The sequence below is a fragment of the Crassostrea angulata genome, unplaced genomic scaffold (genome assembly GCF_025612915.1).
Source record: "Crassostrea angulata isolate pt1a10 unplaced genomic scaffold, ASM2561291v2 HiC_scaffold_153, whole genome shotgun sequence".
Lineage (NCBI taxonomy): Eukaryota > Metazoa > Mollusca > Bivalvia > Ostreida > Ostreidae > Magallana > Magallana angulata.
The window spans coordinates 38,519-64,326 of NW_026441708.1; the positions used below are offsets into that span (position 1 = coordinate 38,519).

General features: G+C 35.0%; 1 protein-coding gene across 1 annotated transcript in view; it reads left to right on the forward strand.

The window, feature by feature from the left end:
• LOC128169593 (uncharacterized) overlaps nucleotides 1–25,808 on the forward strand; it is a 133,937-nt gene that overhangs the window by 15,111 nt on the left and 93,018 nt on the right. Inside the window, exons 3-4 of the mRNA XM_052835707.1 lie at nucleotides 18,623–18,791; nucleotides 19,326–19,527. Coding sequence (XP_052691667.1) covers nucleotides 18,623–18,791; nucleotides 19,326–19,527 — 371 coding nt within the window. The remainder of the gene's footprint in view (nucleotides 1–18,622; nucleotides 18,792–19,325; nucleotides 19,528–25,808) is intronic.

Consider the following 25,808-nt stretch of genomic DNA (forward strand, 5'->3'; position numbering starts at 1 on the left):
TTTTCCCGATCAGCCAATAAATTATCAAAATAAAGTTCCAATGAAATGTTTGTTTACAAATTAAACCCTGCAATCAGTGTAAAGGTGACAAATTAATTGTTGTTTTAAGAAAACCAATCGGCGATGTGATTAGAAAACAAAAGCTCCCAATCAGAACTTGTTTTGTTTTCTAACGATGTTTTGACAGTGAGAAATTTCAATCCGATGGAGCCTTTAAAATGGGGGGTTAACCGTGTAGGGGGCATCAAAGTCACCATGCCTCCAGTGCAGTCCAGACGATCCTTTACAGCCGGCTTCAAGTTAGAAGTAATCACCTATGCAGAAGACAACGGTGGAAACATGGCAGCCCAGCGGAAATTTGGAGTGAGCGAGAAAGTCATACGGGGATGGAGAAAGCAGAAAGATGCCCTGCGCCAGACCAGAAAGACGAAGAAAGCCTTCCGCGGCCGTACTGCCTTTTGGCCTGAGTTAGAAGACAAGCTCGAGGACTTCGTACTGGAGCAGAGAGCAGCGTGCAGAGCGGTTTCAACGGTCCAGATTCGCCTGAAAGCAGTTGAGATGGCAAAGACCCTCAACATTAACAACTTCACTGCAAACCATTCCTGGTGCTTTCGATTTATGAAGAGGAAGAGCTTGTCGATCCGTCAGAGAACAACACTAGCCCAGCAGCTTCCTGCCGACCACCAAGAGAAGATAGAGTCCTTCCGTGCCTTTGTCATCGACCAGCTGAAGAAGTACAACATCAACAGCGACTGTATCATCAATATGGACGAAGTCCCATTGACGTTTGACATACCGATGAACAGAACTGTTGATGTGCAGGGTTCCAGTAGCGTGACCATCCGTACAACGGGCCATGAAAAGTCAAGTTTTACGGTAGTCTTAGCGTGCACAGCCAGCGGGAAGAAGCTGCCACCCCTCATCATATTCAAGAGGAAGACGCCGGTTAAAGAAAAGCTGCCCAGCGGGATCATTGTTCACCAGAACGAAAAAGGCTGGATGGACAATGATGTCATGAACCTGTGGCTGTCCTCCTGTTACGTGAAGAGGCCCGGCGGCTTCTTCAGGCAGTCCAAATGCCTACTTGTTCTCGACTCCATGCGTGCACATATCAGCGACATCACAAAGGATCGCATCAAAGCCACAGACTCCATCCCTGCCGTTATCCCCGGAGGCCTGACGAAGATCCTACAGCCCCTGGATATATCGGTCAACAAGTGCTTCAAGACAGAGATGCGGAAGATGTGGGAGAGCTGGATGTCAACTGGGGAAAAGAGCTTCACGAACACCGGCCGTATGCGGCGAGCATCATACCAGACCGTCTGCCAGTGGGTAAAAGATGCGTGGATGGCAGTCCCTCCCTCTGCCATCATCAGTGGATTCGTGAAAGCCGAGATCGTCGATGTTCCGTTGCCAGAAGACGAAGAACCTCCACTGGCTGCATCAACCGACGACCTGCCGTTGTCACTTGCTGCCCTGTTTCACAGCGATAGTGAAAGTTCAGACTTTGAGGGCTTCGATTCCGATGCAGACGATAGATGTGCTTGAACATTGAACAGTGATGTGACTGTGTGTTAAAATTGTGAACTTCACATGTGTACACAAAGAACAATACTTTGTTCATTTTGTGCTTTTTATTTATTACTATTTATTGCTTTTAACTGATGATGCTTGAAAATAAAAATATTGTTAACTAAGATTTGTGTATTTATTTCCATTTGATACTAAAATTTAGTATATGAGTGTCTGAATTCAGTCTGGGATATAATCAGTGTACTTATTTATACACAGTCGAGCTATACGCACGTGCTAATCATGCCCGCAGGCTTTGATAAGTTCAGAGGTTGATCCATGTGTATATACACAGTAAAAAGTCGCACGATTACCAAGATTACGTAATTCATGTGGTACGATACCCGACTAAAAGTTTAAAAGTTATACTGACTAAAAGTCTTCACGAATAATTATAATGCTGATAGTGGCTGTTAACATAATGAAAATGAAATAAAAACCCGCCCTACCCCGGTTAACTAATTAATACCTTACAACAATGACACAAGGTTGCATATGCTATACATGCCTCCGGGCAGTTTGAACACGTGACAGGGAAGTGAACTCAAGCACCTTGATCAAATAGTGTAAACACTCTACCGGGTATAACAAACGTACTGAGTAAAATGGGTTGAAAATCATGGTGCAAATTCGCGCATTTTATTACGATGCGTAAATTTAAATAATTCATTTTTTTATTAACCTTCTATTAAAATTGTTAACCTGTATAAGAGTGCTACTATGATAACGTTGTTGATTTAAAACACTGCTATTTTTATTCATTCAAACTAGCGGTAATTTTTCGACCAATTCATCGCAGTCGACCTATTTATACTTTTTTTTTTGTGTGTGCTAAAAACAGGCTCCTTCGCCCTATAAACCATATCGACCTAAATTCCGTGAAATACGGTAGTTACAGTAAGAACAAGGGATGTTATTGGCCGAAATTTGCCGCGTTTCAAATATGTACAGCACAAGACAATTTTAAAAGCCTTGAATTTATTAAATACCAAACATTTAAACGCGACGTCATGCATCTTTACGAGAGAAACTGCCGATTTTTGTTAAAGCTGCAGAATCCGGTTTTTTAAAAATATTAAATATGTACGCAATAAACGATGGCTTTGTATATTGTATGTATGATTATTAGCATAGCAGTAGTTTTTCCGGTCAATAAGGCCATATTTCCATGGGGAAATGAGTTTCAATATTTGTGTATAAACAAAGTTTAACGTTACATAAAAATACCGCGTTATTTCGCCGGTCCCTTTGCATCCTGGTCGAGGCGAGCTTTACTGTAATAAAGAAAATAAGATTTGAAAAAATCATTTTGCAAATTATAAATACACTTGTGTGCATTTTTTAAAGAGGTATAGCGCCTTTTTCCATTATTTCGCCTACACCTGTGTTTGGACGGAAAATACCTGTTACTAAAAATAGCTTCAGGTACCTATAGCTGTCGCAATATGATTTTCGAAACCTGGATACACTGTACTGATTTTATAATGGTGTCTGTAACAACTGATTTGTCATAAATTCGGGAAACTCTGTGTATAACAGTAGTTTATATTCTGAACCGAAAGCAGAGCAAAATGCAATGGATCTAAGTGTAAATAGAGTACATGTATAGTGTTAATGAAGAGACCTGTTTATATTGGGTATGCTCATACTCAGACTGAATTAAACAAGATGATTTTTAAAAAAATCCAGAAGAATAGATACATGTAACTTAACCTCTATTCTGTTCATGTTTCAATTTAAGTGAGAAAAAAATTTACTTCTTAGTGGATTCGATCCAGCGACAACAAAATCAACTAGATGCTGTCATTAGACAGTAATACCCGCACCAAGTGTTTGCCCCTAAATAACACTGTTTTGTACCAGTTTAATTAAAAATGAAGGCCACATGCAAACTCCGGTAATTCATTTAAAAATTATAATTTTCATAACTGATGGATGAGATCCCTTCCCATATGATAAGACACATGAGCAGCATTTTATGTGCAATTTGGGGTTGAACTGTTTGCAGTGAATTTTCAGTTAAGGCCAAAAAAAAAATTATTCCTGTTTCCTGTCACTTGACCAAAAAAATTAGGGTAGGTAGGTAGGAAAAAAGTTTTATTTTTAAAAAATATTTTATTTTTAAAAACTTGGAGCATGTGTGTAATAATGAGAGAGATGTATATTCCCAGTGTTCAGTATGTAAATAGATGATTTAAAATTTCCAAAGGTCTTTGTATTGTTGATGCATGTAATGTATAGAAAACAACAGGCAAAAAAAAAAAATATAGATTAATTTTTTAATTAAAAATAAAAACTAATATTATTTGCAAAATTTAATCTACGTGTATGAATGTATTTATCCTTTTCTGGATAAATATTTTTGTATTGTATTAGCTTAATGTCAATATCAACATGATTAATTAAATCACTCTCTGTACTTCCGTGTATTTGGGGTATTAGTCCAACCCTTTGACCCACTTACTACCGTACATTATGCATGTTATGTAGAGGATCTGTTTAATTCTCAAGATAATATAGAAAGGAGTTTTATGATAATTTTAACATTTATTGCAGTTATTAACTAATAACAGGTTATTGACTAACTGTAATATCAGGATTTAAAGTAATAAACATTGTTTTTGTAATTTCCAATATACAGTACGTTGTTGCATCACCCGTATTTATAACCCCTGAAGGTAAGATAGTCGCAAGTTATTCACCACAAGGTATATTTATGCAGTAAAAATGTCTGTAGATTAATTTTCTATCATTCTTTCGCCAGTGAGGTTAATTTACACGATTATGAACTCAGAAGACTTGGTCATCTTCACTTCTCTTTCTGAGGAAATTCTGGCGAAGTTACCGATCACCACCATGATCACAAAAAAACTTTTAGGGTCGGAGGGTAAAAGATAGGGTCGGTCGGGCGACAGGAAACAGGAATATTTTTTTTTTTGGCCTAATCAGTGAATAAAATATCAACAAAATTGAAAATTAAATTATGCCCCCTCCCCGTGTACATCATCGTGTGCACAGATTTAGAGAAGGGGTGGGAGTGAGGTGTCCAGACCCCCCCCCAATGAAAATTCATTTATATCAATTGTAAAATTACCAAAAATACACTAATCCTCAGAAATATTGAGAAAAAAGTAATTCCCAAAATCTTGTGGATTTGAAGAATAGGTCATAACAATACATGCATGTTACAAATAACTGATCTTTGTCTGAAGTTATGTACACTGGTCTGCAGGTATCATTAGCGGGTACTAGTTTTACCCAGCTCTTCGATTAGATAGGTTCGTGTGTACATGTATGTCTGTGTTTTCCATATGCAGAAAAGGATTAGTTAAGATCAGCTAAAGGAATTCATTATTGTGTTTTAATTGGATTATCATTATGATGCTGATCAATATAGGTAAGCATAATACATGTAGTAGCAGTAGCACAATATAATGAGATGCCAGCATACATACATTGTAAGTTCTACTTTGAATTCACTTTCTAAATGTGATCTCCCTTTGACAGCATACTGTATCATCATCTTTTAATATTTATATAAGCTTATCATCGTTACCTATCCTATTGCATTTGTAAAGTTTTTGTCATTTTAGTTGCAAGAGTTATTTTTTTCATTTGTCAGACTTGCACTATTTGCACTATTGAGTTGACCCCATCTTGACCCTGTATAAACAATTTCTTATTAAATTTGTGTATTGCATGTAAGTAAGTGTACTAGACACTTAATTATCATTTTTATATGAGTTATAATAGGAAGGAAGGAGTATTTCTTTCTTAATGTATTATAATGCATCAAAAACAATGTAGGTCCTGACCTTATGGGACTAGCTGTTCTGACCCCACGAAACAGGAACATACAAAATATCTTGTCATTATGATGCATCAAATGGTGTTAAGTACATTAATGACCCCAAGGTGTTGTCTTTAACTCGTTTTGCCCGAGTAAGTGCATAGGAGAGTTGATTAAAATCAACTGCCAATAAAGTATTTTATCTTATCCATATGTTACAGTAGTGTTTGATCCATGTGGGTAATTCCTATAGCCTAATGATGTCACTGCTTTGTTTAGGAGACTTTACAAATGCCCCAAATAGGCGAATACACATGCATATAACATTTTGTTTATAAATCTTAAAATTGAATTAAGCAATTTCAAAATGTTAATGTGCATCAGGAGAGAAAAAGCAATCAAGAAATGATTTAAAATTTGCTACTGCAAACATATAAGAATGTATTAAGAAGACTGAATCTTAAGAACCAGGTTAGATTGGGGAGGGGGGTGAATGTGGAGTATAAACATTTGTAATCTGAATCATTTATTGTTATTAATTTTAACTTGTCAATGAATACTAGTTATTGATCCCAAGGTAGAAATATGACCTCTGATCATATCTCAATAGATCATTTGTCAATCATGCAAGGTGTAATGTAATTTTTTTTAAGAATAACATTTTTTACCAGTTTATAAAAGTTTTTAGACACCCAAATTATATTTTGATTTAATAGATCATTCGACAATTAAAGGGGGGGGGGGGGGAGGGCCGGTTTATATTTGAGCTTGTTTGGGGGTGGGGTTCCAAGTCATATATTTGGCAATTTTTTAATGTAATTTAAAATAAGACTAAGCCATACTACAATCATGAACATGAATAGTATAGAACAAAACACAAACTACCGGTAATACATGTATATATACATAGGAAGTATTACAAAACATAGACAATTGATCTATATCTGGGTTCTTAAATTGAATCATGATGATATGTAAGGTCATGATCCCAAGTGCTCTTCCTGAAATTATCAAATATCATAAAAACCATTGAGATCCCCACCTTAATCCAAAGATATTATTCCTCCTTAGGTCATGGCACATCAAATCATTATGGCATGTAAGTCAAACGGGTGTCAGAAGGGTGTTGGGTCTAACATAGAACCTTGTAGGAAGAATCGTAGACTCTATTTTAAATGGTAACTTGAAAACGGACAAAGATAATAATATAGGGTTTTCATAATCATATATTGACTGTTACTGGCAATATATAGGGTTTATTAGATCTGACCCCTGGGGTCATCCCCACCCCCCAGGAATTTAAAAATACCATATATCTCAGAAACTGTTATAATTATGACCCCCAAACCATATATATTCATGTTTCTGATGTCAAGGGGCATCAAATGTTATGTAGGTCATGGGCCCTGTGGGTGGTCCTGACCCCCTCAAACAGCAAGTCCCTTAATATCTTCAAAACAGTTGAGATCCTCGCCCTTAAACCATATATATTCTTGTTCCTTGTGTCAAGGGGCATCAAACGGTATGTAGGTCATGGGCCCCGGGGTTGGTCATGACCCCCCTCGAACAGGAAGTACAGGAATATCTCGAAAAGGGTTGAGATCCCCACCCCTTAACCATATATATTCTTGATCCTTAAAGGGCATCAAAAGATATGTAGGTAATGGGCCTCAGGGTTAAATTTAATTTTTCAAAACCGTAATGCACATCTACATTGATCTATGGAACAGTTCCTATCATATCCCAAGATATGATGTGTCTATCCATTAAATCATAAAAGGAGTTCTAGGATCTATGTTTTTTTGAAGTGATAAACGTCAATTTTCTGCTACTTTTTGACTCCCTGGATGAAATTTGAATTTTTAAAACCTTACTGCACATCTATAGAACAGTCCCTATCATATCCCAAGATATGATGTGTCTATCCATTAAATCATAAGAGGAGTTCTGGGATGTATGGGTATTTTTTGAGTGATAAACGTCAATTTTCTGCTACTATTTGACTCCCTGGATGAAATTTTGATTTTTAAAATCTTATTGCACATCAATAGGACAGCCCAAGTTATATCCCAAGAGATGACATAGCTACCCCAAAAGTTGTAAGAGGAGTTCTGGGAACCATACTTTTTTTTGCAAAAAAACGTCATTTTTTGTTGCCGACTGATCCCCTTAATAAAAAAAAAAATTCTGGAACCTGATCACACTTCAATATGACACCCCCAATCATATTCTAAAAGATCATTTGGCTAATGAAAAAAGAAAATGACGTTTTTGAAACTAGTTTTTTTGTAAAAAAAAAACGTCATTTTTTAGCAATTAATTGACCCCCAGGACAAAATTGAAAATTCCGAAACCTTATTGCGCATCTATAGGATACACTAAAACATATTCCAAGAGATGATTTGTCTACTGTTGAAAATGTAGGAGGAGTTCGAGGAAGAAGGTTTTTTGTGGAAAAAACGTCATTTTTTTACCAATTATTTGACCCCCAGGACTACCAGAGAATTTTTGAAACCTTTTTACAAAACAACATGACACCCCAAATCAAACTCCAAGAGTTCAGATTGCTGGTTTATAAGATGTAAGAGCAGTTTGAGAAAGTAAAACGTGATAGACGGACGGAACAGAGTAACAACAATATACCCGAACTTTCTTTAGAAAGTGCAGGTATAAAAAGACATCTGCGTTACCACTAGCCCACGCATCTAATATTTTTAGGAGATGCATTTTCAATATATATGGCTATATACATGATTGTATTAGAAAATACACTAAATTATATATTTGTCCAATTTTCAGTACGAAGACCACGTTAACCAAAACTAATTTAATGTAAACGTGTACTACAATACATGTAGAACATATTTCTAATCGGATGTCTTTGGTTTAGAGTGGTTCAAATAGTCAAATATCCAATTTTGTATCGTATAGTAACTACTTTCCTATATATTTCTAACAAAACCGGACTATTTTAAAGATGTCGTTTAAGATATTTAAGACTCTTAAAGCATGGTGATTGTGTAATTTGCGCCTCTTTGAATATTTTCAAACTAAATATTGTATAATATTGAAAATGTCTGATGTTTGCAAAAGGCAATATTTGAGGCCAAATCGTATAATATTGAGTGCACTATACCTCTTTCTAATATTTCTGAAGTTTGTTTTATTTACAAGCGGTGAAAAAAATGCAGGTTGAATTGTTGTTGTTTGTTTTTCTTTTTGATAAACAAATCTTGTCGCAAGTTAAAAATGCTTTTAATTAATAAATACAATTATATTAAACTTCAAAACTTCAAGGAAATAATCAATGCTTCAAGTTACAAATTCAATATAAATAATCAACAAAAATTGTGTAATCAATTTGGCATTTCTTTTCATTACATGTCTGAAACATTATGTTTGAAAATGCTAACGGAATGTACAAATCCATTTTTATAACACACAAATAAGGCCTAAAAAAAAAATAGGTTTGTTTCCGCTTTCAGGCTGAAAAAAATTAGGGTAGGTCGGTCGGCTTTTTTATTTTTTTAATCTTTTTTTTTTCCCTCTCCATCTGATCAATTGTGCATATTAAACCATTTATCTATTAAACTGGGTAAGATAAAAAAAAAACCAAGTATTTGTTGTCATTGTTTAAATGATGTGATGAACTTTTTCCCCGGCTGGTGGGAACATTTCTCGAGCTCAACTGCCACGACATGTGCTGCCATTTGTAAATATCAAACATCTACACAACACTGATGACATCTCAATAAGTTCTATAAGCGTTTTTACGACTTAAATTTGGAGGACACAATAAATTTTTAAATCGGATAAAAACGAAATTTTAACAAAAAACGGATAAAAACGGAAATTTACGAAAAAACTCGAAAATTTTTTTTGGGTCGGTGGGTTTAAGTTCGGGTCGGTCGGGAAAGCGGAAACAAACCTTTTTTTTTTTTTAGGCCTAATCATAAATAAAATGTTTTAATTAATTTAAGTAAAAAAAACGTTTAAAACAAATACATGTATCTGCTTAACCATATTTAAGTGAAATTTCAACCGATTGAGCAAACAAAGATAATAAATAAGAAAATACAAAAAAAACAACAAAAAAAACATTGATATTCGATTCAATACATCATACTGAATAATTGATAAAACAAGGTGAAAATTATAAAACAAGTTTTTACTTGAAGAGAGAGAGAGAGAGAGAGAGAGAGACTCTCTCTTAGAGTTAATACATATTTATGTGAAACATATGTAATCACTAATTAATAATCAAAGGGACAATACAAACATAACTTCGTAAGTAGAGTAATGTTTTTGATGAACTGCGACATCACTCTTCCGTTCCGCTTTCTTCACTGTCTGTTTCATCAATCACACGGGCGGCGTCTTCCAAATGCAAGGCCCAGTCCTGCACGCCATGGACAGGTGTGTCTTGATGTCTCGCATACGAGAGGTACCATACCACGCTGGTAATATGGGCACAGCAACCTACCACGCGAGATCCTGCCTTGCATTTACAATACCACGCCAGCACCACCCCTTCTCCGTATTTAATCCAACAGTAGTATTTCTTTGCAGAAATGTGGCGACTCTGAATGCGTGCACTGACGACATTTTCAACATCTTCTTTAACATAAATCTCGTAGTTTCCGTCTTCATTGATATGTTCATTAGTATAGCACCTGGCCATTTGTACCTGATAAGTTCCGAGGGTAATGTCACGAATTTCTTCTTCAGACAGTTGAGGGAACTCTGGAGCCACACTGGAGGCGTCAAGTTTTGTCCATGTAAATGTTCGCCGATCAATTCCCTCGGTTTCAATCCAATTCCGAAGTTCGTTCGGTTGGCGAGATAAATACACCATCTTCGCTGCAAAGGCAATATCCTCTTCTGTGTCTCCAGAGCTAAGGGGCGGGGTGTACTTGTTACATATTGCGAATATGATCCTATGAACATAGTCACCAACATAGGGTATCTGTGTATTTGGGACCGTTCTTTTAAGATAACACCACCTTTTCAACCTGCCATTCGCTGATTCTACCACCCAGCGCACCTGCAAGTATTTGACCATACTAAGTATTCGGTACAAAAACATTCGATATTATTAATCATATTTCATAAAAACTATTACTTCAGAAATATTTAGCCATCTCATACCTTAGTTACTAATCTGGAGCTGTTTGATTCTTCCGTGCTATGCTGTTTACAACCTCTCGCTAGAAAACATGGCATCTCCATCCTGATTCCTAAATCAGCGAGAACATCTGAGCTGTCTCGGAAACCACGATCCACGATAAAGGTGTCTCCTTCTCTTAGCCAATTTGTCATTTCCTCGACATTCTTCTGTATGATATGGTTGAGGATACGAGCATCATTGTTCTGTGAGTCCGCGAGATATGGCCCGAGAACGGAAACAATATACCCCGTGGTCGTTACAACCATCATCAGCTTAATCAGGGGTCTGTGTTAATGAAGGCTGTATGATCTTCTAGAAAAGCTAAAGTTGCTTGATTTTTGAATGTAAATTTAAGTTCTGTCTGAAACAAGTAATGCTTGAGGAGATTCAGCGAGCCCGTTTGAGAATAATTCTTTTACTATAGGTCGGGTGTGGTTAGTAATAACTTCGTCCCGAGAAATGTGCCCAAATCCTAGGTTACGCGGCACGAAGTCTGCCATTAATGCTTTCCTTGCAGAGGAAACAGCTCTGTGTACCTTAAATGAAAAAAACATAGTGTTAAAACCAGAATGAATGAAGGAGGTCTGCTATATGCTATTTTAGAAACAGTTTTATATTGTGTGCAACAATATTTCATATACATGTAGTTCAAACAGAAAATACGAATGTACCTGCCACTTTTTCATGTTAAACAGCGTTGCTAGCATCTTGTTGTCTAGAGCACACTTCAACTTCACAAGCAGTATGGCAATACATGACCGTATACTTCTAGATTTGGAATGTTTGATATCATCGATATTTGTCATCAGATCATCAAACTGTGACCGTGTCAGACCAGTTAGATTCTTGAAGTCTTTGTCTCCGAGTGAATTGTTGTCAAAGTTGATCCGCGTGAAATTATTAATTTTAGCAAGATGGCGAACGTTTTCCAGCAGATGACAGACATCATTATTACTGAGTAAGGTTGTGTTTCTTATCGTGGATGTGACACCGCTGTTTAACGTCTCTGTTGTGAAGTGTCTGTCCATAATGTGACTTGGACAACATCTTGACCCACTTCTCAGAAGAACGCCGGTATGAACGAAAAATTCGTTACGTGATTGTTCAGGTACTACAACAAGTTTTCGAGGTTTCTTATGGCAGATAGCACAGGGGCATCATGTCTATATCCAGCGGAAGGAACTGGCAGTAAGATACGTGCATATGGATCTCGAGGTGCATCGGCATTTTCCTTTCTTATTTCACTACTTTTGAATTCACCACTGACATCAGTTTTTGATTTCATTGATGTGTAATATAACTGTCTGCATTTATTGCACACAACATCAGAATCACACAAATCGGTAACAAATGTCTTTGACAAAAATTTTCTCAGGGATTTGTTCGCATTGCCAGAAACAAGTCTCCGCTCACTTTTTTTGATGCGCTTGTGACAGGTTACACAAGAGTACGGCTTCAGTTTAGACGACATTTTCGCTATTCTCTGAAAATTTAAAACAACGATATTAACGGAATAAAACTGAATTACTTGAGAAATAATTATCAATCTTTATAAATATCAATTTCAATATCTTGCGTTTCATCTTTTAAACACATAACTGATAAATTCAAATCGAAAATAGTAAGCTCGAATGAAACCGTAAATAATTTGACTTTGTAATCGTTTCTGCACTCTTCTCCAAGTGTTGTATTTTTTAAAGACAAAACGTCATAAGATGAAAATTTAAAATGTTTAAAGTGTTTGTATCAATCGGTTTGGTTAAATATTATCATAGGTCAGTGGTTTCAGCATGCGAGGATCAAGAGTTTTTTTTTTCTGTGTGGGGGGGGGGGGGGGGGGGGGGGTATTATGTTTTCCGTAGCGGGAGATACGGGAAATATTTGCGATGTTTTTACCATGTCAATGTTAAAATTGGAGGGGCCGGACCCCCAACTTTCTGATCGCAAGTTTTAATATTTTAAGGGTGAACAATGGACTAGAAGGAGGTGAGGAAAAAGGGGGAGGGGGTCGAATATGTGTGAAAGTTTGTTTACAGAGGTTGTCTGGCGTTAAAAATGTCTTTTAATGTTTTTTATAATTAAGCTGATTTTTGTTTCTTAACCCAGATCTTGCAAAGGGATGGTGATTTATCGGAAACTACGGCATTTAAAATGTTATTTTACAATGAAAGCTAGGTAATTTATACGGAAATTACACAATTTTAATTGTAATTTTAAAGAATCAATTCAAGAACAACATGGTCGTAAAAAAAACTAAAACAGACAATGTATTTAGGGTCTTCCGTCTTCAGCGGAAGACCCTACTATTATTCTATTGTTTCTTTTTCACTTTTCTTATTATTCTTTTTATTCTTTTTTTGTCTTACAAATTTTGTGCAGGCGATTTATCGAAGATGGCTCATTCGATTTTCTTCAAATTTTAAAGGTTGATGTGTCGGCATCTGAAGTTTGTACCGCCGTCTCAATTTTATGATAACCACTTCCGGTCAGAAGTTATCATCCGTTTACGATTTTTAAAAGACAATTTTGTCGGCTAAAGATCCAAAAAACGAATAAAGATATAGGGCTGAAATTTTCAGTGAGGATAGACAACAATTTTACCTGTTGCAACATGGTCATAAAAACGTCCGCCGTCACTTACGGTCGTCACCGGAAGGAAAGATAAAAAATCGGTTTTTTCAACTGTTTGCTTTTTATATATTTTTCTAACGGGTTGATAGAGACTCTTTTACTGATTCAGAATATGTAATTTGTTTTATAATTGATTGATGTGTTTCCGAGATATTAAGCATCAAAGACCTAGTGAAGCGAGAGTCCGAGTAGCTCAGTCGTTAGAGTCGTGGACATGTGCCCAGGCGATCCGGGTTCAAGCTTCGGGTGCCGAAATTTTTTGAGTTGATTAACAATTTTGTCTTAAAAGTGAAGGATTTTATCTCATTTGCTAAAAAATTGGACGGAAGACCCATTCGTTGCTCGCAACGAAAACGATCTAGTTGTTATAGTGTTTTGAAAATATTGAAATCATGACAAGTAAATAAATACATGTACTGTTCCGCATCTGGAAACTTTTCCATATAACAGAAGAATTAGCTGGCATTTTATTCCGATATGAAACACACACCAAACAAAACATCTAGAACTTTATAATTAGTAACATAGGCGTCGGAGCCGGGAAGGGGGTTTGCCATCCTCCCCCTCTTTCTTTTAACAAAGTTAGACATAACCATGAATATAACCAAACCCACCCACCCCCTCCCCCTTTTTTTCTTTTTGCTTGTTAAAATTTCGGAAAAGTCTACCCCACCCCCCACTTTCAATTTATGTCCGACGCCACTTGGTAATATAAGGTCTTTATATAAATGTTCTTCCCCCTATATACTGGTATCATATTTGATTACAGTTAATATGCGACACATTTTACATAATTATGCTGACATATTTTTTGCCACATCGGTATCTTATATCAGCAAAAGACATGCTTTTTAACCCTAAAACCGAATATTATACAAGTCTCAACTGTGTTAAGAAATTAATACAAATGAAGGTGCACTGTTTTAAATATTTCTACAGTTAGCAAGGAAGCCTTCTTAAATACCGGCCATAAAACGAGGGGGGGGGGGGGGGAGGTTAAACACAGTGACTGTAAAAGTAATCATAGATGTATCTTGAGTATTTAATCATGTCACTTTTACATAACTCTCTTGATATTGACTAAACTTTATAGTCATAGCTGGTTGAAAATCTGTGTGTTTACGTTGTAGGTATGTATGATAACGGAATTACAGCCGGTATGAAAGGCACTATTATTAATTCTTTAAAATAAGCCAAGAATACGCTTTATCATTCATGAATGCAGTTATGAGTTATCAAGAATCTGTGGAATAACTTTAAGTGCTAACAAAATAACTTACCAAATATTACATTCTGCTTCTTACTCAGCGTCGATAGCGTTGTTGACGTCGATACCGATTAATAAAAGCGTAAATGACGTCAGTAAAATATCATTTTCCGTATACAGTTTTTATAAAATTTCATATTGTTCACATATAACAACCAACACAATTTTAATTGTGTGAATAAATGATGAACTGATGAATCTGCATGCAAAATATAAAAGTGGTTGTCGCATGTGAAAGTGTCTGATTTTAACAAAAACAAGTTATATAACGGCATATAGTAAGGCATTTGAACGAGCAGTGCATGTTTAGCGCACTTTAGTGACGTCATAATGAAAAATGACGTCATTTTAGTGCCTGTAGGATTTAGCTAGAATAATACTTAGTATAATACAAGACACCAATGACCCAGACAAAGGGGTTGAAAATATTGTAAATTTTGCGGCCAAATACTGCCAATAACGTCCCTTGTTCTTTCCCCATGACGCCAAAGTTCACATCAGCCAAAGTGTCGTCTGTCTCTTTAAATACTACCCTGAAAAAAAAATGAAACTAGTCCGAATTTTCTATTCACACGTGTACGCCTTGCAGGTAGAGCTTGCTTCGCATGCTCAATATGAAGAGCCATGCACCCCCTCTTAAGGGGAGATAGTTAATAATCATTGAAAATTTGTTGGATATTTTTCAAAAATCTTTTTCTCAAAAACCATTTGGCCAGAAGCTGAAACTTTTTGTGAAGCATCCTTAGGTAGCTCAGGTAGTGTAGATTCAAGTTTGTTTAAATCATGATCCCTGAGGGTAGGTTGTGGCCACAGTGGGGGGGGGGGGGGGGGGGGTCAACATTTTTCATAGTAATACCGGTACATGTATATGAAGTAAATCTTTAAAAATCTTCTTCTCTGAAATTTATCAGCAAGGAAAACTGAAACTTGTGTGAAAGCATCCACAGGTAGTGAAAATTCAAGTTTGTTCAAATCATGATCCCCAGTGGTAGGGTGAGGCTACAATGGGGTGTCAAATTTCTACAAAGGATTTTATAGAATAAATCTTTAAAAATCTTTTTCTCTGAAACCGATCGGGCAGAACAACTGTAACTTGTGTGGAAGCATCCTCAAGAAGTGTAGATTTAGGTTGATTAAAATCATGATCCCTGGGGGTAGGTTGGGGCCACATGGGGGGGTCAAATTTTTATGTTGATATATAAGGAGAAATCTTTAAAAATAAGAGAGGTTAAGCATGTTAGCATTTACGATTACATGTAATTAGGGGAATCACCTAATTTTATGTATATTACATCACATTTTCTGTATACCACTTAAGGCCAAAAAAAAAAATTTGTGTGTTTCCTATTTCATCAAATTTTAAAATGGGTAGGTAGGTCGGCTTTTTTTTTTTTTTTTTTTTTTTTAAATGAGCTTTTAAGTTTTCCCCTTTCCTAGCATATGATTTTTCTATACAATAAGAAAATGTATTTTACAGGTGGAGCAATCGTGGATAGACCGACAACTGTTAAAGAAGTAAAGCTTTCTTAAATCTAAGGTTTATTTAGAATGGATACGAAAATTTTATTTTCATCTAAATAGAAAATATAAATATGACAGCCACTATAAATTAACAGAGTATAATACCCATTACCACAAATATATCATAAATTGGTTATTAGTTCTATTTTCCTGGTCAACTGACAAAACAGTAAACATTAATATCGTAATTGTAAGTGTTGAATTCAGAAACAGAGGAAATTCTGGTTGATCAGACGAGAGCCTTAGAAATAAATCTATTCAATAATTCCAAAAAAAATGAATACATAATTAATGGTTTAAGACTAATTTTAAAAATTTAATTTGCAATTGAACTGCAGCATTTTAAAATCATATTTATAATATGTGAATGATCGTTGGGCCTATTCAAAGACTTACGATGTCTGCAGTCTCCACACCCAGAAAAAAAAAAAAAACTTTGCCTCTGCTTTTTTCTTGTACATCTTTAATATATTAATTTTTAACACATCACAGCCCTATGAAACTATTTATTGCATTGATAATTAAGCTAAAATAACCAAGGATAACTTTCATCCATACTGTCAATCTGCACTTAGAAATCTTTAAAACGCTTTGATAAGTGTTGTTTTCTATTGAATAGATACAAGCGTTTTTTGAGCCCTGATTTGTAAGACTCTATCATTTAAACCAATTACAGTTGGTAATCTGGATTTGGAATAAAAAGTGTTAGGGTCGGTCGGGAAACCGGAAACACACATATTTTTTTTTGGCCTAATTCTACAAGTTGTGCAAAACGTGTAGAAACAAAAGTACCCGTAGATGAAAACGTGTAGCATTTTTTGAGAAGAATATAGACTAAATGTTTATAAGATATAATTGTGTAATGTAAACCAGACAACAAATTAAGGACAACTATGCTTTTGGTTTCATCAAAGTCAAAGAATTATTTCATAAACAATGAGAGTAAACTGAGCATGTTCAAAATGTACACGTACACTTAGAGTTATACAACCAAATTTTGGTACGTGTAAACAGACTTGTAGCTTCACATGTACCTGTAGACGTACACGTTTATATGCTTAAGGCCAAAAAAAAAATATGTGTGTTTCTGGTAACCCGACCGACCCTAATTTTACGCGCCGACCCTAGCACTTTTTATTGCAAATCCTGATTATGTACCGTAATTTGTTCTAAAACTACAGTCTTCAAAACACGCACAGTTAAAAAGTAGTCTCGTTCAACCAGACGCTCGGCTGTCTCCGTAAATCTCTGCTCATCGGAGATTTACGGAGACAGCCAAGCGTCTGGTTGAACGAGACTAAGTTAAAAAGACGCGTGTAACAAATGGTTAAAAAAAGTCTTTTCAAGCGTTTGAAAGATTTTACATGTGCAGATACTCGACAACATGGCGGGTATCGCAACACCAATCCATCACATGTTGTCATGGGGTTTAAGTTAAAAAAAATGTCTGCATTCACCCGAAATTAATGCAATAAATAGCTTTTCTGGGCACTGGACTGTGGGGAATTTATACGGAGAAATTCATAATTTTGAAGCAAGCAAAGCCAAAGGATCGACGTTCGAGGCATTAAATGAGTTCTATTGAGATGACGAGTCATTTCCCATTTATTATAAAATGTTTTGTTACACACAGGGCACCCATGTTGGGGCTCACTATCATGTTTCTTCATATGTCTCTTGGGGGAAGAGAAGAGCCTAATTAAAAGTTAGTTTCCACATACAGCTTACCTAAAAAAAAACCCAGTTAAATATAATATAAAGGTAAAATAAAATGTCAAGTTAAAAAAAAAAAAGTAATTGCCTACCTACCTACCCTAATTTTGGGGGACATGTTACTGGAAACACACATATTTTTTTTTGGCCTAACCTCTCTGTTATCTCTTAAAACACATTGTCTAGAAAAGCTCTAACTTTTAAAGTCAGTTCAGATAGTGTAGATTAAAATTTTTCAAAGTCTTATTCTTCAGGAGTAGAGTTGGGCCACATGGGGGGGGGGGTTCAGATTTTACAAAGGTAAACACTTAAATTATTCGCAAAAACTCAAATGTTATTATAAATGGTTTTACTTATATGCAAGCATTTTGACATATTGTTGATTCCTCAAAATTGTTTAGACTCTGGCCCCTAGACAATTCTTGGACCTCACAAGTGGTTCAAAGTTTGATGTAGGTTTATAATCCATATATAAACAGTTGTTTAAGTCTGATCATCATCTTGAGAACCGCAATGCTCAATATGTGAAATGACTTAAAATTCATCCTTTTACAAAGGGGCTCAATGATAAACATAAGAATGTGCAGGGGAAATGTTTTGATACATGATCTATTATACGACATTGTTTTGATATTTTGTTATGACTCCATACAGCTGATTTTATTATGCCTACTGTTGCTCAGGTGAGCGATTTTGCCCATGGGCCTCTTGTTTTTATAATTCCAAATAGTTTACATCTGTATGAAAAATAGAAGCATGATTTTAAAACTGCGAGATGTGCTTCTGGCAATTAAATTTGTGCGGAATATATATTAATTCCTCACATTTAATTAGGAATTTATTTACAGTAGCTTTCATTATGATAAATTTTCATATGATATGGCAATTGTGGTCTCATAAAGTTGATTCCTCTTCTCTGTGATATTTGGTTACCTGCAGTCATGTTTATCTTGATTTGTAGGGAAAGGAGTTTTTGCCAAGAAGGATTATAAAAAAGGGGAATTCATTTTGGAATATGATGGTGAACTTATTAGCAGAAGAGAGGGAGAAAACCGAGAAAAAAACTACTCTTCTGCCTTGGGAAGTTATATCTTTTTCTTCAAATCACCCCAAGGAGGAAAAAAGTTGTGGTAAGTATTTTGTAGTTATTCTGTCTTCTTTAAATTTTGCTCTAGGTTGGTGCCTTAATTGAATCAAAATGGAATCGGCAAGGTAAAGATCATTTTTTAATCTAATTAAAATGAAAAGTATTAAGATTAACGGAACTGTGAATCGTCCCAGCCTTAATTAATAACGATCATTTAATGCTTTTTCTAAACAAAATTTTTTTTTTTAGTTTTTGATTTAAAAAAATATTTGTTTCATAGTTAAAAGCTAGATGCTTCCTACCAATCTTGATTTGGTATATTTATCTCACTAAATACAAGTGCCACCTGCAATGCAGTGCTAGGTGGTACTAAGAATTTAATCATTTGTACATTAAAAAAAAAATATCCCTACTTTTAATTTTTTTAAAGATGTTACATGAACCACACAAATTTTTTTATTTGGCCTTACTAACTTGGTTAGACATTCATGATTGAGGGGTTGGGTTTTATGTTTACTAAAGTTTTTTGTTTTATTTATAATGATTCCTATTGGGCTGATGTGTATCTATTTTTTAGCATCGATGGAACATTTTCAAAAAGAATGGGACGTTTTGTCAATGATGCTCCACGGCATGATCATCAATGCAATGCCGACATGGAAAAACTATTCATCGATTACAGGCCTGTGTTAGTTTTGTTCGCCAGAAGATTCATTAAAGCTGGTGAAGAAATTCGATATGACTATGGAGTGAAGAATTTGCCATGGCGATGCAAAAAGGTAAAAAGAGTTTTTCATGGAAGGGAATTAGATATACCAATATTTAGAGAGGCTTGATAGTCAACAAATTACCTAGCTTGATTTTTGAGTCGGCTCGCGAAGCGAGTGAGTCCTTGTTATCATAGCTGTTTCTGCAAACATTTTGCACTACATTATTCATGCACTAAAGAAAATAGTGCATACATTAACAGCTTTTGTTGGCATAATTGCTATTTCGAAAGGGTGAAACAATCTCATCTTTATTTACACATATATTTTTAAAGTTTTTCTTGTTGTTTGAAAAATAAAACAAATCAAAGTAAATTTTGTTAAATTGCTGCCCATGAATTCAACAACAAGCGGGGCAAACCTTTTGACTGTTCTGTAACTATTTGAGAAGTTCTGAATGGAGATGTGCGTGAAATCTATTTTAAGAAAAACCATTTTCTTTATTGAGGTCGCGAAGCGTGAAGACCCTTGCTGTCATCGGCACTCTCGGAGTGGATTTTGAGCACAAACGTGAAATGATAATGTGCGATATAATGCAAATAGTTCTTATTTCTTCGTCATTGAAATAGACTGGTCCTCTGTCTCTTTTTTATGAAATATGCACATATCAGACAGGCATTGCCAGTCTATCATTGAAATATCAGCAGAACGTGGTAAAAAATGTTATCCCTTTCTTATTCTTTGTCTATGAAAACATAACTAAGTATGCTTATACGAGATAAAACATCCAATTTACCCCTCAGATAGTCTTTTTATTCAAAATGTGTAAATGATATTACATGTATGAGTATGAACTGATGAATATCTTGTTTCAAGAACAACCCGTCTAACTCCATGTGATTGCCTTGTGACTTAGAGGTTTAAAATTGTGTGTTTACAGAAGATTTTGCAGCGCAGAAAAGAATAATTTAACATATTAATCATAATTACTTTATATGAACATATTGTAATTAAGGAAGATTCTTGTATAATATTCGACGATTCTTTTCGGCACGTTTGATGTCCATTATAAGAACTAGGTGAGCTAGCGCTGTAGCCATCATATAACATACAAGTAGATTTCTAAACCATTGGTTTAATTTTCTGAATCGATTAATTATTAATAGGAAGGCACAGTGGTGCACTGGAATTGTGTTGGGGATTGGAAGGGGGGGGGAGTCTCAATTCAGAACGATGAATCTAGAAGTAGCTTCACATCGGTAATGACATAGCAGTGATTGGGAAGGCCAAAAATGTCAATGGGACTATGGCCCCACAGTTATTAATTTTAATGGGCCATTTTCATAATGAAAGGGCCATCTATTTATTTATTGGGGCCATTTTGTAAAATTGAAATTATCAAGGACCAACCTAGAGCAAAATAACTTCTATAAAATTTAAAAACTTAACCAATTGGTTAAATTTCATTTATTTGATGTGTTTATACATTTCACTGATGCAATTTTTGTAATGGTGTTTGCTTAATGATAAATAAAATCAGTCTCTGTACTTCTGTGTTTTTTGGAGGTTACCGTTAGCCTCGGTTAGGTAGAGAATCTTTCAAACTTAGAAGATAACTGTAGGGAAACAGTTTTTCTTTTTATTTAAACATTAATTTTGCGAGTTATTAACTAATTACAAGTTACAACTAATTGTAGTATCGACACTTAAATAAATAAACATCGGTTGTAATTTTCAAAGCACAGTGTTGTTGCATCACCCGCATTTATAACCCCTACAGTAACAATAAGCATGGTAAGGCAGTCGTGAGTTTTAATAATCACAACAGGGATTAATTGAGGCTGTGAAAACGTCTTTTCAATTAGATAATCATCATTTTACTGCATTTGGGGTTAGTCGGGAATGATCTACCACTGTCGTTTTTATTGGTTGTTTATTTCTGTTTTACCAAACACGACCAATGAAATTTGATGTTTTAAAACGAATGTATTAAAAGACGATTAGGTTAGTCGTATAGAGTAAATTTCCAGCGGACATCGCTAAAACTTTTATAACCGATGAGAAATTTGAATGCGCACTTCGGCACTTAGAGTAATTGATTTAATGCGCTATTTTTCTCTTAAATGCGACTGGCGCGTGGCGCAGGTCCTTCCCAATCACTGACATAGCTCATTAACTGCACTTTAATCATTTTGTATTTACTGTAATTTCAATTTTGAGATGAAAAATAAAGACCAGTAGAACCAATGGTACTGTTTTGTAGCAAGATTCGTATCTAGCTTCTTGGGCCTTTCCGGCAAGCTCGGAAAACATATCTGAGGTTGTTTTACGAGCTTAAATGTAGTTAAGAAAACTGGCTATTTATTATAATTTTAGACATAACTTGGCATAGAAGACCTAAACTACTGTTGACAATGATAAAACGAAATTGACATGGTACAGTTTATCTACAGTAGTATTCCCAAAATGCCCTACCGTGAAGTCAAGCATGCGTATTCCAGTAACAAGAATAGATATGGGTTACCCCATATCCAAGATATTCGACGTGAATTTTTACTGTGCTAAGTCGATGTCTAAGTTAAAATCACTGAACTTGTTAAGGAAACTGGCGAATATAATTCTTCATGTTCGTAGCAAATACTGCTACAAGTCTTGCATCACTAGCAAACAGTGCACACATCCTAAAACAGAGTCTACACGAGTGCGATCAGAAATACAGTGCAGGTGTTGCATAACAATTTCGTCATTTAATAAAAGAAAAACACACACACTCATGCACTATAAATAATTAAAAGAGATTTTGTGATAACAAACGACAATAATCATGACAGTAATATAATTGTTGTAATATAATACATGTACAAGCAATATTCATAAGTGAAAAAATTGTCAATCGAAGAATGACCTATATTTTCGTGAAAAAAGACTGAGGAGGCAGCTAGCCTAGAAATATAAATACTTCACTTTTACTTTTCTTTGGGGAAGGTGCCTTTTAAAATTAATTTTACGTTAATTTGGTTTTCTTACACTTATTACATATACAACGATATTCTAAACATTTGTTGTAATATTGTATCTGCATGCTGATCATGAATAGAATTATATTTTTTTTTTAGCGCAGTTGTGTAAAGAGTATCTGACTATATATCTTGAATAGATAGTAGGCTCGAGAGCACTAGCAATAAACTGGCGTAAATGTCACGTAAAATTCAGATTCGTAATCAACAAAAAATGAAGAAACGGCGAAATGTTCAATCAACGGTTTAAGCTGAGAAACCGATCAATCATGAGGAAGTGCCATAAGAATTTAATATTAAAAGACTTTCAAATAGACGTAAAATTTTCATTTTGCATTTGTTTATCTGTGAAAATTTAAACCGTCGTAGTATTTATCTAAAAGAGGAATTGAACTGAGATATATCTTGTTATTTCGATTGTTGTTGAATCATATGTACATATTTTCCCTTGAACTTTCCCCCTTTGAATTTCAAATTATGACCAATAAAGATACAGTATAAGAATATCATAACATTGAATCATGATATTTTGAAGTATACAGTCTCATAACTGCAGCGTTGCGTGCATACAAATTGAGTAATGCGCATTAGCGCGTCATGAAAATTTGTATGCAAGCATCGCTGCAGTTATGAGACTATACTTCAAAATGTCATGATTTAATGCTTATATTTACATTTATTATTTTAACTTCATGCCTTGTTTGAAAATGTGATTTATACCTTAAAATTCCTATCTTATCCTAAGGGTAAGTTCATATTAATGGAAGAGCCACAGTAACAGCCGCAAGCGTGAACTTTGATTTTCGCTTGTGACTTTGCAGTTAACGGTGTTCAACGTTTGTGACGTCATAATAAAACTCGTCATTTTTACCTTTGAGTAACCTGTGTGCATTACAGTGTTATAACTGCCGTAGCTTTCAATACACTTTACAAGCAAAAAATATGTAAAATGTTAATATACATTTTTTTTAGCAAACCCCCTTTGCAACTGCTGTATGGAAATTTTAAAAATAGAAACTATGAGCTATTAGGACATAATGTGTGGATGTGCATATTTACAGGACATTCTGATTTCATTATCTTCTGGAAGTTTTTAAAAACAAGGTTTTTAAGTTAACTGAATATATTACTGATCATAAATAGTTTTTCAGCGCAACTCTTCTAAATTGAATATCACTTTAGTTATTAGAAATTCATCAAACATTGCTATCAAAGACTAAGGTTTTCAACTATAGTTGGTTTACCTTTGCATTTAAAATGCCATCTTCCCAATATAAGGGTTTCTGATCTGCTCTGCTCTACATAAACCCTTGACTGAATAGGCAGAGTTTGATGGGGTTAGAAACCCCGCACGCTGGTTGGTGTCATACAAGTTTGCATGATCCAATAAACTTTGTTTCAATAATGATGTTAATTGTGAATTGATCAATGTTAAACCGTTGTCAAATAAATTTGAGACGGAATAGTAAAGTATTTGACTTACTGATATCGGTTTTTAGCTCACCGAGACGAAGTCAGGGGGAGCTTATGCTATACCCTCGGCGTCAGTGTCGGCGTCGGCGTCCGGACCTGGTTAAAGTTTTTGTTGCAGGTCCTGTATCTAAGCTATTTCTTGTCCTATCTTCACCAAACTTGCATGGATGATGCATCTGGACCTACTTATGGACTTGAAAGACTTAGATGCTGAATCTGAGTCCTAAATTTCAGATGCTGGAGGAGGTTAAGGTTGTTGGACCAGGTTAAAGTTTTTGTTGCAGGTGCCCTTTGATAGCAATATCTAACTTACTGCAGGTCCGTACTTCACCAAACTTGCATGGATGGTGTGTCTTATGATACTGATGCACCAGACAGGCTTGAGTGATGAATCTGAGCTATAGGTTTCGGATGCTGGAGGAGGTTAAGGTTTTTAGAGCTGGTTAAAGTTTTTGTTGCAGGTGCCCTTTGATAGCAATATCTAACTTACTGGAGGAGGTTAAGGTTTTTAGAGCTGGTTAAAGTTTTTGTTGCTAGTGCCCTCTGATGATAATATCTTAGTTATTACTGGTCTGAACTTCACCAAACTTGCATGGAGATGCGTCTTATGTATACTGATGCACCTGACAGGCTTGAATGCTGAATCTGAGCCATAGGTTTCGGATGCTGGATGAGGTTTAGTTTTTTTGGAACAGGTCACATGTTTTATAGATGATAGCTTGCATAGTTGATTTAACTATATTATAAATGAAACGCAGAGGTTGCTTCAGATGCAGAGCCTGATCTCCATTATCAAGGATGCTAAAGAAATCTCCCACCTCACTCAAACCTGCTCGATAGATAGATGTGTTTGTTGATAAATGATATAACATGATTCCTATGATATAGTATTGTATGGTATGAAACAATATTGTTTAATATGATACAATATAATATCATGTAATATTATAAAAAGTGATATGATACGATATGATATTGAATCAATTTTTTTATATTTTGTGTTATGATATTGTAACATGATATCGTTATGTATAGTATTGTATATTATGATACAATATAATTGTTAAATATTATATTGTATTATTAATTTATTATTTTATCACATGATACTATTACATAAGATATTGCAAAATATAATAGTGTATCCTATGATACAATATTGTATATTCTATAATATTGTATCATACGATATTGTATAATATGATATTAGTTTCTGTAATATAGAATTATATCACATGAAATTGTATATTAATATGATATTGTAATATTATATAATATCGTATCATACGATATTGTATAATATGATTTTGGTTTATAATATGATAAATTATCACATCACATGAAATTGTATTGTATGATATTGTAAAATATATTATTGTATCATATGATACAATATGTATAATATAATGTTTTGTTATACTTTCATGTTAAATACTGAAATCTGATTAGTTAAGACGCAGTTCACAATCCTTTCTATTACCCTCAGCGTTAGCAACGCACTTGGCAACGGGTAACATTAAAAAATGTTACATGCGCGAAAATTATGCGCGTACGGTTCGCTGAAAAATTCACGTTATTCCTATATAAAAGCAGTAAAATTTTCTTAAAAATTAAGACATTCAGTATAACAAAATAAATTGTGCCTGTTTGGGAGGGTAACAGTTGAAATTGACACCCCCTCAAAAACCATTGTCAACCTCTGCTTCGCGTGGGTTGACAATGGTTTTCTCGGGGTGTCAATTTCAACTGTTACCCTCCCAAACAGGCACTATTTATATAGTATTATATATTTTACTTCATCACATAATATTGTATCATTTGATATGATACAATGTTGTATCAAATTTTATTGTATCATATGAT